This window comes from Botryllus schlosseri, chromosome 14 (assembly GCF_051294905.1).
Source record: "Botryllus schlosseri isolate E-star chromosome 14, Bs_hap1, whole genome shotgun sequence".
NCBI classification, from domain to species: Eukaryota; Metazoa; Chordata; class Ascidiacea; order Stolidobranchia; family Styelidae; genus Botryllus; species Botryllus schlosseri.
Genome location: NC_137249.1, coordinates 4,019,461 through 4,037,912, shown reverse-complemented (window position 1 = coordinate 4,037,912; position 18,452 = coordinate 4,019,461). Strand labels below are relative to the sequence as shown.

The following is an 18,452-nucleotide window of genomic DNA, read 5'->3' as shown; positions in this document are numbered from 1 at the left end:
GAGAGTCCACGTTATAAAAACTTATAAAATATGAAAAATGAAGGGTATTAAGAAAGGCATTCTTTCATGTTAATTACATAGTGAATAATTCGAGCTGTGCCACAATGAAACAATTTTGCATGCCATCGTTAATCATATATGTTTGCATGTGTTCAAAAGTTATATGATAGTTATTTGAGCGTCGTGGCATATAATTATCGAGGTAAATTGGTAACACTGTTGGAGTCGGAGTTCTCTTACGAAAATAGTCGGAGTTGGTAAGTTTAAAGACTCGGGAGTCGGAGTCGATATATTGAAAATGTCTGGAGTCGGTGGTGAAATTTACCGCCCTAGTCAGCCAACAACTGCTGCTGTTGAACGTTCTTTCTCCATTCTTGGCAAGCTACTAAGTAAGGACAGACACTTTCTACCCGAGAAAGTTTTTCATGTAAAAGTTCAGGCCCAACTACTTCGTAAGGACAGACAGTTCCAACCAGAAATGAAGATAAGTAGTACAATTCTAACAAGGAAAACACTTAATTTGCATACGTTAGGTCAAGATTAAGGTCCAAAACGTCATTTTGTTAGTTCAAAATCTTCCGTTTTTAGGTCAAAATAAAATCGCCCCACTTATATAACGTGTAGTGGAAACGTTGTGGTGTCGCGACGCTTCAGTCAGAAACAATAAGTTACGAACTTATCCAGGTTTTGGATGTATAGTTTTTTTTGCTGGCACTGAACTTTCTAACAACGACGCATGACTGCAGGTACGGCGTGGATGAAATGGGGGCCAGTTATCGTTAGACAAGCATACGCGTCTACACCTGCAAGCGCACACGACCGCATTACAAGAACCCCATCCTTTTTCGGCCAAGAAAAGCGTGTGAACTCATATGATATATCATCTTAATTCCTAAAGGGCAAGTTATTTTTCGCCCCGGCTCACTGCCCGTGTGCTATCTAGACCAGTGGTTCTCAACCTTTTTCACCTTGCGGACCGGTAAAATTTCAAAAAATAGTTGCCGGACCGGTGGACTTTCAAAAATAGAAATCAATAGAAAAAGTGAAGGATGCAACCGATTTTTGCAAGTATATGGTGCTAGCTAGAGAGAGAGAGACATGTTTAGGATTTTTATCGTAATTGATTATGTTCATGAAGGCATTCATGTGAATTTACCGCAGCGAGTCTGCTGAGTCGAGGTAAAATTGCCATGCTCAGATAAACGTGCTAGCGCCGAGAGTTATTTACAGTCTTTCGCGCTGAAGGCCATGGATTTAACCACCATTCTAAATCGACGGTAATATCGGGAGAACAAGCGTTTCGGAGTCGAACCAATCACCTTGTCGTGCTTCCTTACACATTGCCCACTACCACCAGACGTAGGCAACTCGGGCTTCACAAAATGAATGAATCCAAAACGAATGATTGCGCAAACTGCGCGGATTAGCGAGTCATATCGTAGTTTTCGCTCCCATGTCGTCAAATGACACGGCTTGAACTCAAATCGAACATGTTTCCAGACCTAATGTTACTTCACGAAGTTCTGAATGAGTTTAAAATTTGATATTTAATTTATTTAATCAATTGCCAAGCCTTCCATATATTGCATCTTGAAATAAAGGTATAAAATTGTAATATACCTCGCGGACCGGCGGTTGAGAACCACTGATCTAGACAGCTAACGCTACCAATATATCTCGGTAGCCAATAGGGCCAGCAGGTCGTATCCAATGCGGCAATAGAATCACATTTCAACTGGCACACGATTCTGTGATCGAATTTGTCTTTATTAACTAGCTTTGTAAATTTGAAACATTAATTGATCAGCTACGTTAGAGACTTGTACTTCCACAAGCTGTAAATCTAACGAATTGATAAATGACTCTGACACATTAACCCATAACACAAAGAAATAAAGTAATGAGTGCGATCTCATACAAGATTAATCTCAAAATGCAAAACCTCACATTTCTCACAAGGGCTCATCACAACGAATAATAATTCTATAGAATGTACGAATAAAAACTATGTCCATATTCTAGCATGCTGGGTGCAAAGGCTCATAATCTGAATATATCATAAAATTGAGTCATTCAGATATACAGTAGGGATCTTTAAAACATACAACATACAGAAAATACAATATTTTTGAAGAAGCTCTCCCAACTATAATACATGGCAGCGTAATAGGGAGTCGACACTGATAAATCATAATTATGTATCTCATGTAATCATGTTCATATTGCCATAATATACAGGTGCCATAAAGGCAAAAACAGTGACACGACAATATCACTTCAGTAGCGCCACAGGCCGGTCATATTGCATTCACACATTTCTTTTTCACACACAATTGAATACTTGGGATAATCTAGTAACGTTAAGATGGAAAAAGAGGCATTTATTTACCAACTCACAGCAGGACACATCATATAGAATTCAAGTGATGGAACAACAGTGTAAGAGCAACGTGACAGTACACGGTTCCTCGCAATTGAAATTGAAAATTATGTATCATATTCATGACCCAAGTATTTCGGGATTTTTGCGTGGCCTTCGATCGTTCGCAATCAAACATATTTTGCGCAAACCTAGCCCGGGAACCGTGGGAAAGCAGCTCCGCATTTAAACGCCGAAAGTGTAAGCTTTTAAAAAATAAAATGGTTTGAGGATAAGTTCGTCATAACCCCTGTATGACGGTATCGAAATACACTTTTCGATCACTTCACTTATCTGTGGTGTTATTAATCATTTTGCGTAAAACGCCGCGATACATCTTGCAATTTCGAAAGTGGCTAAAAGTAGGTGACCCCACCTCAAAATCTACTTTCCGAAACTGCTTATTTGAATATACTTTACTGACCTTTCGTTTTTTACTTCCACTTGGAATACTTTCGAGGCGTCTTGGTAATCACTACATTTACTTCTAATCGAGTGGAAAGTCACAGCGTTACGTCTACTTCTGTTGGAGCGACGCTGAATAATTTAACCACATCTGTATCCAACGCCGATGTTTTCATTGAGCAGAATATCGGATTTACGCTATTTCCCATCTTACAACCCGCACTATTATTTACACACTTTGTCGAATATTAAGCTCTAATGCTCCGGCGGGGGAGGTGGCCGCCTCGCCCCTTTTTTGCGGACCGTTTTTCTTCTGGACGCCCGAAACCCTTCGCGACTTTCAGGTTCGCAATTTTCGTCGTGCTCGGGCGAGTCGTGACAATCGTCCTCATCGTCTGCCTTTATCTTTTTAACGGCCTTTTTCACCACTTTCTTCCGGCCCTTTTCGGGCGATTCTCCGCATTTTTCGTCTTCGGGATCGCAGTTTTCATCATGATCGGGTGACTCGTGACAATCCTCCTCGCCATCTGTCTTTTTCTTTCTGACTACCTTTTTCACCACTTTCTTCCGGAATTTTTCTGGGGATTTTCCGTCTTCTTCCTCTCCGTCTCTGCATCCTCCTGGACTTTGATCCCTTCCTTCTCTTCCTGGCCTTCTGAATTTCTCGTCTTCTGGATCACAATCTTCGTGATGGCCGGGTGAATCGTGACCATCCTCACCATCTACCTTTATCTTTTTCACAACCTTCTTCACGACTTTTCTGCGGCCTTTTTCCGGGGATTTTCCGCATTCTTCATCCTCTTCTTCACATCCGGGACTGTGGTCCCTTCCCTCTCTTCTTGACCTTTTGAATTTATCGCCTTCGGGGTCGCAATCTTCATGATGCCCGGGTGAATCGTGACCATCCCCAACATCTACCTTTATCTTTTTAACGACCTTTTTAACGACTTTTCTGCGCCCTTTTTCCTGGGACGTTCCGTCTTCCCCCTCCCCGTCACTACATCCAGGACTACGATCCCTTCCCTCTCTTCTTGACCTTCTGAATTTTTCGTCTTCGGGGTCGCAATCTTCGTGATGCTCGGGTGACTCGTTACCATCTGCCAAATCAACCTTAATCTTTTTAACGACCTTTTTCACCACTTTCTTCCGCCCCTTTTCGGGCGATTTTTCGCAGTTTCCACTTTCGCGATCCTCTTCACCATCCTCAAAATCTACCTTTATCTTTTTGACGACCTTTTTTAGCACTTTCTTCCGTCCCTTTTCCGGAGAGTCTTCGCATTTTCCATCTTCGCGATCCATGTCATCGTCGTCAAAATCTTCCTTTATCTTTTTGACGACCTTTTTCACCACTTTTCTGCGGCCCCTTTCCGGGGATTCTCCACATTCCCCGTCTTCCCGATCCTCATCCATACATCCAGGACTGTCGTCCGGACCTTCCGATTTTTTCTTGATTACCTTTTTCACCTTTTTCTTTCCAGTTTTCTCGGGCGAATCCGCCATCGATCTCGCGACTTCGTCTATCAGAGATCTCGCCTGTTCCTCTTCCACGGAGCTGCGTTTCTTGTGCTTTTGTACCTTGATTTTTTTGACAGTTTTCTTTTTGGTTGTTCCCTCGTCACAGCTGCCATGATCTTGATCTTCCGATTCTTTAGTAACTCCGGGTAAAGCCGCTTCTATTTCTTTCAGCAGTTCCATACCGTCCATAGTTCCAGATTTATCAACTGTAGGTGTCCGCCCACCGTCTTCGCAATCCAACTCAAGCCCGTCGTGTCTAGGAGCTGATGTCAAAAATGCGTTTGGCTTCAATGTTGCTTCCTCGTAGTTAACTGACACTGCCAGAGAAGATTCCCCATGCGTATTTGTTGGCGATGTCTTGGAATCTTCGGGTTTGTCTGGATGTTCATGCTCCTCTACCTTTCTGGGGGAGTTACTGTCGTGAAGTGAGGAAGATTTTTCCTCAGTGTTAGATTCCCCAACCTCTGTTATAACTTCTGCAAACGCATGAGTTATCACGTCAGTGCTTGCCTCTTTAGTATTTACTGAGTGATCAATATGCGTCGAAGTATTATCGGAATTCGCCGGATGTGATTCAGTAGCTTCAAACTCAATTTTACAAGGTTCTTCTTCTGTTGCACACTCAGTGCTTTCTGCATGGACTTGGTGAGCGGTTTCGAATTCAGGAGCACGAAATAGACTGTCGCGATCAGAATCGTCCGTTAGCTTGCTCATCATTTTCCTCCTGGAACTGCCTTTTCTCTTAATCACGCGAACCTTTTTCCCCGATTTATCGAGATCTGCCTTATCATCCGGTTCCGTAAATGACTTATCATCTTGTGGAACGTTTAGACCCGCCAACAATTCATGGGTCTCGGTGGTTTCACTTGACACAACCACATTATCTATGCTCTTTTCAACTTCAATTTGTGTTTCAGTGCGTACAGTCTGTTCAGTTTCTTCTGTGACATTAAGGCTTACGGTCAGACCCGAGTCAGTGGTTGATAGTTTACTGTATCTGGTATCTTGGGCAGAATCAACCTGTCCTTTCTCGGAGGCCTTATTCTTGGATCCGCCTTTCCTTTTGATCTTCCAAAACTTCTTCTTTGTTTTCTCTGTATGCGAACCTTCATCTTGGTCCACTTCGGTTTTATCCTCAGCTACTGACGGGTCGGTACCAGCGGTTACTGACAGCGAGCTACTCTCACTTTGTTTCTCTTCGATATGAACAAGGGTGACAGCCGATCCAATTTCTACTTTGATTGTATCAGTGACGGATACTTCTGAATCAACGTTGTCTGTTTCTTGATGCGTGGCGGCTGCAGCAATACTTCTGTTTGAATCACCTGATGATTTAGCTGCATCCTTTCGTCTGGAGCTGCCTTTTCTTTTTAACTTCCAAAACTTCCTCTTCGTTTTGTCTTCGTTCTCCTCGTCGTCATCTTCTTCCTTGTCAGGTTTCTCCGCAGTATGCGGTAATTTAAGACTGGCGCCTGATGTAAGCGCGTTACCTTCATGTTGATTCTCTTCAACATCAACTGACACTGGTGTTATACTCGTTTCTATTTGTCCTTTACTGTCTTGAGTTGTGTCAACCTTGGATACTTCATCATCTGATTTCACAGGTTCTTCGTCTTGATCAGTGACTTCTTTATTTGCATCTTCTTTGGCTGTTATCTTTCGCCTGGAACTACCCTTTCTTCTGATGACAAGACCCTTTGTAGCCGTGGAGCCCTTGGTTGTGTACATAAGGCCACGGTCACTTTGAGGTTGATCGGCTGCGAGACGGTTATGATAACTCTCGAACGTTGCGCTAGAGGAAAATACGTTGCTGTCGTACTGATTATCACCGTCGCCATCTGAACTCGGGCCTTTGCTAGATGCGTCTGGCCCGGAACCGCCTGGCTCGGCAAAGGTGACTTGTTTGCCGGAAGTTTTCGATATGTTCTTTTTGCGGATGGACGGTTTTCGTACTGGTGATTTCGTAGCATCGGTGTTGAGCTTGTCGGCTTCGAGGACCACGTCGGGTTTGGTCGGGTGCAGCTGACCACTTTTCTCATCTGGTTGAGAAAATAGAGAACACGTATTTATATTGGAATTGGAGGAGATGGTCTAAGTAGTGTTTGGAAATCAAGAAGAAGGGACGTCGTAAATTTCTACGATTACAAGTAGAAGAGCAATTTCCATGATACGTCGAAACTAATTTCAGTAGAAGAAAAGAATGAAGGTCCGAAAAGTACTCGAAAAAGTAGTTTAACAAAGAAGGTTTGGTCGAAGGGTCGCATACTTTTAGCGGCTAATCAGATGTGACTGTTTTTTAAATTGGGCCTGATACTGACGCAATATGAATGACACAACAAACAGGTGCAGTCTTCGAAAATAAATTTAGTTACGCGTTATATTTTGCGCAGTTGGTATCACAATTTCACTGATAATGGCGATACAGAAATACCCCTAAACTACTTTTCACTTGACAAAATCTAAAGGCTTAAAAGTAAATAGTTATTCTTAAGACTTGTTCGACAGGAGTGGAAGTAGTCTAAAACATAACCACTTGGGTATAAGTAGTTCAAATATAGGCAACACCTAGTTTAGAACTCCGCAAAAGTAGAATTACGTAGTTACTGACCACATCTGGGAATGAGATCTTCGGCCCCGTGGATATACTCAGCTATCGCCACTGTGGATATACTCAGCTATTGCAGCTATCACTACTATTGGGATATACCCAGCAATCGCAGCACCCAGACACCATGTCCGAGTGGCAACACAGTACAAACATACCACAGACATGCTGTCCGAACACCCCCAGACACGATGTCCGAGTGGCAACACAGTCCAAACACACCCCAGACATGATGTGCGAACACCCTCCAGACACGATAACCAGTGGCAACACAGTTCGAACACACCCAAGAAATGATGTCTGATCACCCCAGACAGGATGTCCGAATATCATGCCCCAAACGCAATGTCCGACTGTCAACGCAGTCCGAACACACCCCAGACATGATGCCGGAACATACCCCAGACACGATGTCCGACATGCCTCAGACCTGATATCTTGGCACTATATTTTATCTTGACATGCTCCGGAGCTGGTAGACTGTGTTGCCACTCGAACATCGTGTCTGGCGGTGTGTTCGGACAGTGTTGCAGCTCGGACAAAGTGTCTAGGACAGTGGTTCCCAACCTTCCGTGGGTTGACTAAAAAAAAGGTCAGCCGTTTTGACGCTTCATCGCCCCCCTATCGCCCCCTTCGCAATTTTCGCCCCCTGTCGCTCCCTTTGTCCATTTTCGCCCCCTATCGCCCACTTCGTCATTTTCGCCCCCCTAGACCGCCAAATCGCCCACGTTGGGAACCACTGGTCTAGGATGTGTTCGGACATCATGTCTGGGGTGTAGCCTATTCGGATATAATGTCTGGGGTGTGTTCGAAACGTGTTGCCACTTGGACATCGTGTCTGGGAAGGGGGTGGTGTTCGAACATCATGTCTTGGGTGTTTCGGACTGTGTTCCCATTCGTGTCTGGGGGTGTCTGGGTGCTGCGATAGCTGAGTACATCCACAGTAATGATAGCTGCGATAGCTGAGTATATCCACACTAGTGATAGCTGCGAAATCTGAGTAAATCCACAGTAGTGATAGCTGCGATAGCTGAGTATATCCACGGGGCCAGATCTTCGGATTGGATATGGCATTACGATTTAGACGCGGAATATGAAACGAATTTCTATGACTCCCTGACGGACTTGGTTTTAGACACGAGGATTTATGCATCTACTCATCCAGCTGTAGAATATTTGCATAAGACCGACTAAGTTAACTTGCTTCCAAGAAGTCATATATAACTATATTCCTGATGAATACGTTACACGTATTAATATATAGTAATCTGTACGCCGACATTCGATACCTCTGTTACGAGTGGCATGTGTTTGATGCATGTAACAAAGCGTTCCCTTGCAGCATTGACAAGGACTGAATAGCATGTCAATCTCACTGTTCTTCGTGAAACGCGGTATGTATAATGACCATTATGAATTGTATTTACTGTTTTGAAAGTTATTGCAATCTGTCTTACGAGTGGCATATGTTTGATGTATGTAACAAAGCTATAAAATTCCCCTCTAGAATGAAGCAACGCAAACGGCTTCGGTATTTCCACTAGAATGATAAAGTAGCCTATACTGCCGAGTGAGGAAATGAACGCTGAGAATTATACAGCTTATGGTCCATATGGACTTTTTCTCGGGTCATCGGGTGAGTATACGTTGTTTGAAAACAATGATATTTTCGTCCGACTATTACGAACAAAACTGCAAACAGTGATGCTGTAATTTGAACTTGCGTGGGTAGCTTTATGATAAAATATAGGTATACTTATAAAACAAATCCAATGTAAGATAAATGATGCTGTTGTACAGGGCATTTAGACAAATGAACACCGAACAGTGAACACTTTAACCGAATGAGTTGCGTGATGTTCAGCGTCGATACGCGTGTATTGCATTGTAAGGTATCGCAACATAATGGTCACCATGCCCACGATAGCACCGCTAATGTATGACAGGAAGTTTTGAATATGATATGGTTGCGCCTACACGCCATATGTCACGGCACGCGGAATACAACAAACGCACGCCGAAGCATAATTGAACTGCAATCGCACTATACCCTGCAAGACATCATTCCCATTACGTAATGCCTAATGCCAACCATTCGCTTATTTACAACGATTGACTATACGCACGTTGAATGCACAAGCGAGATTGGTGAAATATTCAGTATTCTCTTTGATGGAACATTAAAAGAGGAGCACGCAGATTGGGCGAGTGTATTTTCAACAGCATATTAATATTATTAACGAACCTGTTTCGCCATCTTTGTTCCACCCTGTTAATATGATAAATTGTAAGTCACGGCGTATCGAAAAGGGGTGTAGGGTAGGCCTATATGTATATGTATAATCATTAATCAATCGGCTTAATTATACTGGTTAGGGTTCTGGTGTACGCTTCACCGGTAGGCCTACTGTACAAATGCCTGCTGATCTTCATCTATATCGAATTCTATACATGATCGAAAATTCGCATAGCCATTTTAATTCACCATAAATAAATGTAAAGAGGCCAGGGTTGCATTGAAAACAAAAATCAATTTAAAACAAACATGTTTAAAACAGGGCCCTTATTTAAAACATGTTTTACTGTTTTTGTTGTTTGTTTTTAAGCCATGACGTCAACAATGTTCAATTGTTCAATTGAACCAATGATTAAGATATTCGTAAAAAATAGATTTTAATATTGAATCAAATGGATTTCGGATATTTCAAGCTTCTTCGCATTACTGCTATGCGCAACATCAATCAACCGCGGTGAAAATGTATACATAGGTTTCAAAGTACTCACTTTTCTTTCTGATAGAAGCTCTGACGATATCAGCCCCTCTTTTGTCCTTCTTTCTCGCTGGAGTTGCGACGTCACTCAGCCAGTCTCCGGTTCTCAATTTGATGGAAAGTCGCTTCTCTGGGATTCTTTCATTTCTCACCGATTCGCGCAGTTTCCTGCAAAGCGACATTGCACGCAGGTATTAGAGAAGGATTAGACTGCGATTATCGTTTATTAATATTTTTATAATTTCAAAACACCACGCGATTGCGATACGATGAAAAGATGGGAAGGTGTAGAAACGGCTTGGCGTGGTCTTTGAAATCAAACACCCCCGGGCCTAGGCGATGTAAAAAAGAGGAATACACACTGCGTGGAACGAAAGAAATTAGGGCGGAGCGGATCGAAAAATTCTCTGATCCTACTTAACAGGCCGCAATGAAACCGCTAATCGTCTCGATAAGTTCGTGGTCCTACATGCAAAAATACCCATAAGCTTTTACATGCAACTACCAAGGAGATGCAAATCATCATCAAACTCAAACGTAACAATTATACTTCCGCTTTACTTGCCAGCAAAAAATGTCCGCATTCTGGATTGATTGTGACTATGATCGTTATTATATAATGATTCTGTCGAGAATACCATGTGATGAAGGCTCTTGGGCTCACAGGGTCGCGGCTGCCAGACTTTGGTTTGCGACTGATTTCCGGTGGTCGCGGATGCATTGCAAGCATTTAAAAGCACCTCTCCCAGTGGAATTGGCATCCTCATAATGCGTTATAATTATTTTATAAAATATGCAAGTTTGAGCACATGTTCTGCATACAATCTCAAGGACAGTATATGTTCGTGTTAGCTAATATCTTGTCCGAATCGGTAATGATTGACCGCGTTCCCAGTGTGAACCGTGACTCAAAGTATAGGTCTATTTGGTTTGGAAACGTGAGCGGGGGATCGAGCGCGCGTTGCGGATCAATATCCGGTCATGACTAACGATTTGTGGTCGCGACATTATTGCAGTAAAATGCTGGTGTGAAACCACAGCACGATTGGAGCGAATAGCAAGCAGCACAGGGTTGAACATCCGTATCTACACATATCTACAGGAACGTAAAAGGCAGTTACCTCCCGCTTAAGAATAATCGCAACAAGGGCGATCTCCAACTTTGGCCAATTTTATTTCCGGCCGAGGGACGCTGGAATGCAAGTGACCAAAAACAGTATCACACATTTTTCGATAAAAGAGATATTATTCTTTGAAGTTTTATCATTGATTGTGACCATCATAATTAGGGTTGCAAATATAAAATCAATTTAATGCAAACATGTTTAAAACAAGGCCCTACTATAGCTGTTGAACCGACTATTTTGATGGTTGCAACCATCCCATATCGCAGTGGTCGGGAACCTATGGCTCGCGAGCCATATATGTCTCTTTTGGGTATGAGATATGGCTCTTTGACATATTTTCAATTTAACACTTAATTTTATCGATATTGAAGCAACTTGTTGGTAAATTTTCTTAACGGCCAGAATGACTAATATCGTGGCAGCATAAACATGTATTTGAGAGGTCAGGACAGTGACATATCTACGGTTAAGGGCTCGGACCCCTTTACAAAATCCTTAAATTCAAGTTCCTGCAGCGACAGCGACCAATATCCCTCGCGAATTCGATGTACCCGGCATGAACTGCCTTGGAAGTGACATTCCAATTACAAATCCAAATTACAAACAACAGTACGCTATCCTCGTTCTTCGTCGATAAGTAGCTTTCTAGACTGCCGCGAAAATCTAGGCGTGTTGTGCAACGTTTGTGTTACTGCCGAATTGAGAAGTCGATCAATATTTAGATTTTTGGAATCATTGCTCTAGTTATATTAGATTTTTAATATCAATTATTATCTGTTCTGAGCTATTTACGATGAAATGCTCTATCACAGTATGATTAGTAGTCTACCAGTTTTTACAGAGAAAATATGGCGCCAACGACAAATCCTATGTAGTGAGTTCGAATTAATACTGATTGACATGTATGGCTCTTTGGGAAATATAGGGCTAACATGGCTCTCACACGAAAAAGGTTCCGACCACTGCCATATCGTATACGCCGTCTATATCGGGTGGTAATTGTCCGTAGGCCCATACAACATGTTTTTTTGGAATGTATTTACACAATTATGGCATGATCTTACTACTTAAAAAACACAGTTTTGTGTTTTTGAGGCCTTCGTTTAAAACATAGTGTTTTGAACAACCATTTGTTTTAAATGCATCTCTAACTATAATTCCGAACTTGCAAAAGTATGTCAAAGTTTCGCGTACCAGTAACGAACTCCCCGCGGACCACTGGTACAATATATTGTCGCATTAGATTATTTTCGGTCGTATATTTTACATATTGCTTCATTGTCAAACTTACTGCCTGCGTGCGTCTTCGTGTTTCTGTATCTGAGCATCGCGTTCTAATACTTTCAGAATGGCTTCAACCTCTTCTTCCTTCAGATGATCGAGTGAAATCTCAACAACCATGTCGCTATTTTCCAGATATATGGGTGGGCGACCTGAAGACGATGCTCGTGTTCATTGTCATGGTCGAAAGGTTCCCTCAACCACCCTCACATTATAAATTAGGAAATTTTCAGGTCGTATAAATCCGTGGTATCACGCCATTGTTGAAATTTGATAACCCAAAATTCGATATGTTTTGCTACTAAAGAGGCCTACCTTGATCTTCTTTTGCGTTCAGTGAAGATATTCCAGCACACTTGAAGAAAAGCTACCGAATTTCAATCACGCTCATATTAGCTAAAAATGTCCTTACATTTCTGAATAACAATAAAAGTTAAGACAAGAAGGCTAAATTGCCATTCGCAATAAGCTATTATAGTCAATCTAGCCTCGACGCTGTGATATCTTGCTGTGTAGGCCTATCTATCATTAGGACATCATGGTTAGTTACATGACACGCATACGCCTCTATCACAATATTCAACGCAATCGGTTAGTTGTAATTGCTCAATTTTGTTAGTTGCAAGCATATTGTCTGCAGTATATTATTACATCCGGATTATGTGTGCGACTTACCATGATTAACCTAACTTGACGCAAAATCGTAGGCCTATAACGCAGAGCATCAATACGCGACAGTCCAGCCTAGATCATGCGACTGTAGTTCGCATCGAGAGAGTCCTTCAACAAGGCAGTTTCCAAAACCGGATATCCTTTTCTCGATAACGTTGTTATATAGTTGAGTTGAGACCATTTCATACTAACATTATTATGCATAAAGCTGTATCTGTGCTTTTCATTATTGCTCCTTCCAACTCAAATGTATGCCAACTTAGTTGCAAACACTCGGCCGGTCCGCAGTTCACCCATTGTGAATTTTAGGATAAGTTCCTAAAGCTATATGGCAGGCAGTATTCGATCTGACGATTATTATTTCGGTTATTATACCTTCGACGTCCGTAGCCTAGCGGGGGTTCCGCTGACAAATCTACAAAATAAGCTGACTAGCATCTCCCCACTCTAGCACTTGCCTGTGCGACTATTTGTTGACTATATATATGCCCATGCCCATTTCCCATTGCCCAATCAAAATGCATGGGCTATTCATGTGTTGCTAGTTTCCTTGACTCTATGCATATTTTCGTTGTCGATATGCCATTACTGTCCGTCGCAATTTGACCGTGCAGAATCTGCACTGCACTGTGCTACGGATGCATTAGCGCTTGGCCGGACGGATCACAACTATAGAGCAATTTTTATTTTGAATTTTCCCTAACAAATTAAAATTTTCAATTGGCTCTGCGGCGGCTTATACTTGTTAGAATTGAACCAAATTTGGTGTGCAGCGTTTTTAGGGTAGACCAGTAGAAGCGGAGTTATGTGAGTTTTTCGTTGATAAATCGCGGATTATCCACCGATCATGGATAATCCGAGGATAACTCCGCTTCTACTGGTAGGAATTGACTCAAATTTGTTTTGCAACGTCTTTGAAGACAGCTCAACAATTTCATGGGGTTGGCCGAAAAATTTGGAATTTTTTTTTTCAATTTTCCATAATAAATTAAATTTTCTAATTGGATCTGCGGAGGCCTTTACTGGTTGGAATCGAGTGAAATTTGGTGAGCAAGGTTTTCTACTGCAACCTGACGATTTAAGAGGTGACCGGCTTGAATCGGGAAAAAAAGTTATTTTTGAATAGCCCTAATGACCAACCCACGTAGCTAAGAAGCACGAGCATGTCCACATTCAAGTCGAAATACAAGCAATTACTACTAAATAAATACAGTCCATCCTCAAGATTACCGGACCACGACTGACCTATCGATCTCGCTTCCCATGACATGCCGCCCTATTTATTGTCGCTTTCTTTTTCTATACTATCTTCTTTACTTTCATTCAGTGTGCATGCCTCCTCTTTACATCGCCTAGGCCAAGGTGGGTGTCAGATTCCATAGACTGCTCCTTGTCGCTTCGACACCTTCCTGTCTTTTCATTGTATCGCATTTTTTTGTGGTGTATTGAACTGATAAAATTGCTAATAAACCAATGATGATGATGATGAAGAACAATGCATACCGAAAAATGTATTATGTAGTAGGCCTATTGTGAAGCAGTGATTACAACCGCTAACAAAAAGCGGTTTTTATTTTTAAATGGGAGGAAATAATCAGGAACGATGATGTAGAAGTCATTCCAAATTAAATTTTGGCCAAAATGATCAAATCTACAGATGTTGTTATGATAAGTGATTTTTCCACGGTGTCGGTGTAGTGATCAGTACATAATTCATCCAAAATGTGTATAGGTCTACCATATTTTCCGAACCCCAAAAGAGGACACTCATTTTTGGCATCCAGTTTGGTGGTTATACATGCAAAATAGTTATAATAATAGAAAAGCAGGAAGGAGTAGACCTTTTTCTAGTCAACAACATCGTGAAAAGGCCGAAAAAAGGGGTACCCACGAGTAGATTGTACGGAGGGTTGACAATTTTTGCTGTTTAATCACCTACTAGTGAGCAAAAAAAGAGGGCGGCATGCGAAAAATATGACATTTCGGCCTCCCCGGACGATAATTTCCTTTTATTGAGAAAAGAGGATAAGTCCTCCTCAGAGCGGACATATGGTAGTCAGTCGTAGTCACACAGATTTCTCACACCATAATAATGGGTCTTTCTAACCAGGTTGTTGTTGTTTGTGGTATTCATGGTGTTTGTCGACTACTATGGTGTCATGGTTATATACACCAGGTCAGTTTTCTTCATTTTTTTCCCGTAGATGCCGACTTGTAGTCCGGTCCACTTCTAGGCTTTTTAATACACCGCTTACGCGGATGGGATGGCGAAGAGCCTAGAACCTCCAACACTTAAGGTAGGAATTCTTGAGTCGAGCTCGTTCGGAATCGAACCCGCAACCCATTGGTGTTGCAGTTGTGGGTATTATACCACTGCGCTATCTCGCCACCTTCTAACCAGGCATTGCGATCTTGTGGCAAACGCATGGCCCAATCTGTGGGAGTAACCCTTACAACAGTGGTTCTTATCCTTTATCCTAGCGCGTACCATCCCGAGATCCTGTTGCGCACCATCAAATTAACGAATAACTTAACTTCACTGTAATTATACAAGGAAGATTAGAGCACAAGTCAGCGCGGAAATTTCGAAACAAAATCCGCATCTGATTATTAATAAATAATAACACACAGAAGCAAGGGAAATCGAATGCTTCAAGGCAACTAGGCGCCTGGTTGTTCATACAACAAGTCGCTGCTGAAGAGATTCGGTGTCCTAAACGCGTAAACTAGTAATCGCCAAGTTTAGGTATCAGTTCCACTGCGGCCATTGCCCCGAACATTTCACATTTCAATGACTTCTTTCAGGGATATATAGAACTCCGGGATGGCTGACTGCGTCAATTGCGTCATCGCGGCATTACCTAAGTAGGTCCGGATTCACGCATTCAGTTTTGATGCACGTTCCAGTCAGCCGCTTCATCTGTGTGTAATTTCAAGTTTTTGAGAGCGGTAGGGGCATATAATATTCATGTTTATGTTCTTATATAAAGCTATAGGTTAACTAGGTTATGAGATGTTCAGGCGGTATTAGCCCTATTCCTTCAGCAGCAATTTAGCGGTATGCCGGTACGGTCATTTACTCGGCTTCGGAATATCTCTGCTTCTGTAGTATCTTATGTAACATGTTTTGCTGCGCTGATAATCGTGAGAAAATAACAAAATGTAGAATAATCAACGTTAACATTGATATCCGCAGTATGATTTAGATTACGCCTTGCGGTATGTTTTTCATTTACCGGTATGTTATGCGAATGTATGTCACCATACCATCCAAGGCTGTACATTGTACAAGTACAAGTGTACATTTACACTGTGCCGTGTGAGCTATGAAGGCGACCGTTAGGAGGGACTTCGTCAGTTAAGATCTTGTGCTATGGATTAATATGTGAATATGCAGGTAGTGCTGGTAGCCTATTGCAGGCTTACCAGTATTCCAGATCATTGCTTGATTATTCTTAGTAAGAATTGGAGCCACTGAGTACACTACCGATGTGCAAGATTCAAGAGGCATTTCAATTAAGGATAACCAAACATTTGAATCTAATACAAACACAACACGTCAAGGTCGTTGCAGTTGTAAGTGTCCATAACAACTTTTGAATCCAATCTCTTGTTACAGATACTATTCATCAGTTACATGTCTAGTAAATCAAGACAGGCATATGTTTGTTAATGAATGGCACCTTAATGCTACAGTACTGGAATTATACTTCAACAGAAATGCACTGTTGTGAACTGCCAATGGCTGACTTCCAGTACAGTATATGGCCACAACATTTGTTGACCATTTGCTCTTACTGAAGCCATGAAGATGCCCACTCCCTTGAATGGATAAGCCAACACAATCGTCAGGACACGATACGATCCTGAGATACGGCCTGTCTTTACCATATAAACACTTATGGCCTATAGGCTATAGGCCTGTACGACGAAGGAAGAGAAAACTCTGAGGATTGCTTTCAATTTGCAAGGTTTCGTCAAATCGTCGCAATAATGCATTGGAGCTCTCCTCGGTCGGCCAAAGGTAAGTTAGGCTGATTCTAGTAATACGTTATTAAATGAGCGATTTACATTAATCCTGATGTGGTTAAAGTAGTCTGCGTTGCTACTCAAGTAATAGTTGTATTCCCGGGCGTACTGGTATTTAAACTTCCTCAAGTAGCTGTAGAAAGTGAAATGCCTGCAAGGTACTTGAGTTTGGAGATGGCTGCTTCAAATTTACAAGATTTGTCTTCGAAAGTAGGCAACACCTACTTGAGTACTACAATGAAGTAGAAGTTCTTCACTATAGAACAACTCTGCATACGTCAATATATATATTCTTAAGGTTAATTTGTGTCTCTAAATACATCATTTGTTCATTTTTGTTGCAGATTCCGGAAAAACAAACGCGATGTTCCAGCATTTGCATCACGTCAACAGTGGATATCCTGATATATTATACTGGGCACATCCCATTGAAATCTTGGCAAAGATGGCCACAATCTGAATATTTGGATCTCGTGCCTCCTCACCGAGATGTTTTTTTGACATGGAATCATCTATCGCTCTATCGGAAAATCTGCAAGACAATGATACTGAATATTTCTTAACTGATAAATGGCATGAAATGCTTCAGGAGGCCCATTCGTGATGTACCGTTAAGCCATGGTTGTAATTTCTTCACTGCGGTCATGAATCTATTGCTCGGTGAACAAAATATCAGCCGAATTCAACAACTGGGTCTACCGAATGCTTCTCAAATTGATAATGATATGTACCAAACTTCTACCCCCCCAGGCTGCATTTGAACCTGAAGAGAAGTATCAATGGTGTGTTGATTTCTTGATCAACTCTCATTGAGTGACATAGAAGATGACAATGCTGCTATCACAATTTCGAGTCCTTACAGGCCGTGCTATCTTTTCGTTATTGTAAATGCTCCATGGTGGGGGTGCATTTAAAATAAACTGTGTTTGAAACACAATGTTTAAAACATGCTTTAAACAGTGTTTCAAACAAAGGCCTTTTGAAAAAAATTCTTTTTAAGTTGTAAAATTATGCCATAATTGTGTAAATACTTTCCAAAACATGTGTTGTATGAGCCTACGGACAATTACCACCCGATATAGCCGACTAATATCGATATGGAATGGCTGGAACCCTCAAAATAGTTGGTTCAACAGCAATAGCACATATATTTCGTCAAAGGAGCTATATTCACACTATATTTTCAATTGTCAATGTCAATCCAATATGACGTCACTGTTGAATATTCTTGACGTCATCGCTTAAAAAAAGTATGTTTTATACAAGGGCCTGGTTTTAAACATGTTTGTTTTAAATGCAACCCTATACTTCATGGTAATTGTCGATTAACGCTAATTGAAATGGTTGATTTAATCAATCCTATTACCGCCCCCCCCCCCCCTTCCCAGCTGCAAGGTTTCAGACAATGGCTTGTAAATAGGTAGAAGACGCTGATATTATTCGTTATTCACTCTGTTATTTATGGCCTGATGCAGATTATATGATGTGTAGAAATTAAACACATTCATGATTTACTGAAATTCAGAGTTGTCATAGTTTACTTGGTTGGCTATACAGCAGTGTCATACTTTACTAGGTTGGCTATACAGCAGTAAGGTTGTGATATGGGAAGAATGTCTGGCTTACTC

The 18,452-nt window shown here is 41.6% G+C and overlaps 1 protein-coding gene and 1 long non-coding RNA gene across 4 annotated transcripts; one reads left to right on the top strand and one right to left on the bottom strand.

The window, feature by feature from the left end:
- Positions 1-1,746: 1,746 nt before the first annotated feature.
- Positions 1,747-12,545, bottom strand: LOC145455203 (uncharacterized). 3 transcript variants are annotated; one of them, XM_080333156.1, is made up of 6 exons: positions 12,439-12,545; positions 12,134-12,275; positions 9,729-9,883; positions 9,190-9,213; positions 3,953-6,378; positions 1,747-3,760 (listed from the first exon to the last, which is right to left on the bottom strand). In XM_080333156.1, the coding sequence occupies exons 2-6, from the start codon at positions 12,241-12,243 to the stop codon at positions 3,080-3,082; spliced, it is 3,396 nt and encodes a 1,131-aa protein (XP_080189282.1). In that variant the 5' UTR covers positions 12,244-12,275; positions 12,439-12,545; the 3' UTR covers positions 1,747-3,079. The 3 variants fall into 3 exon arrangements, with proteins under 3 accessions (XP_080189282.1, XP_080189281.1, XP_080189280.1); XM_080333155.1 differs by having other exon boundaries at positions 1,747-4,057; positions 4,163-6,378; XM_080333154.1 differs by having other exon boundaries at positions 1,747-6,378.
- A 3,282-nt stretch (positions 12,546-15,827) lies between these two features.
- On the top strand, positions 15,828-18,344 carry LOC145456103 (uncharacterized). Its single transcript, XR_013920498.1, has 2 exons — positions 15,828-16,819; positions 17,169-18,344. It is a non-coding gene; the product is annotated as an uncharacterized LOC145456103 (long non-coding RNA).
- Positions 18,345-18,452: the final 108 nt, after the last annotated feature.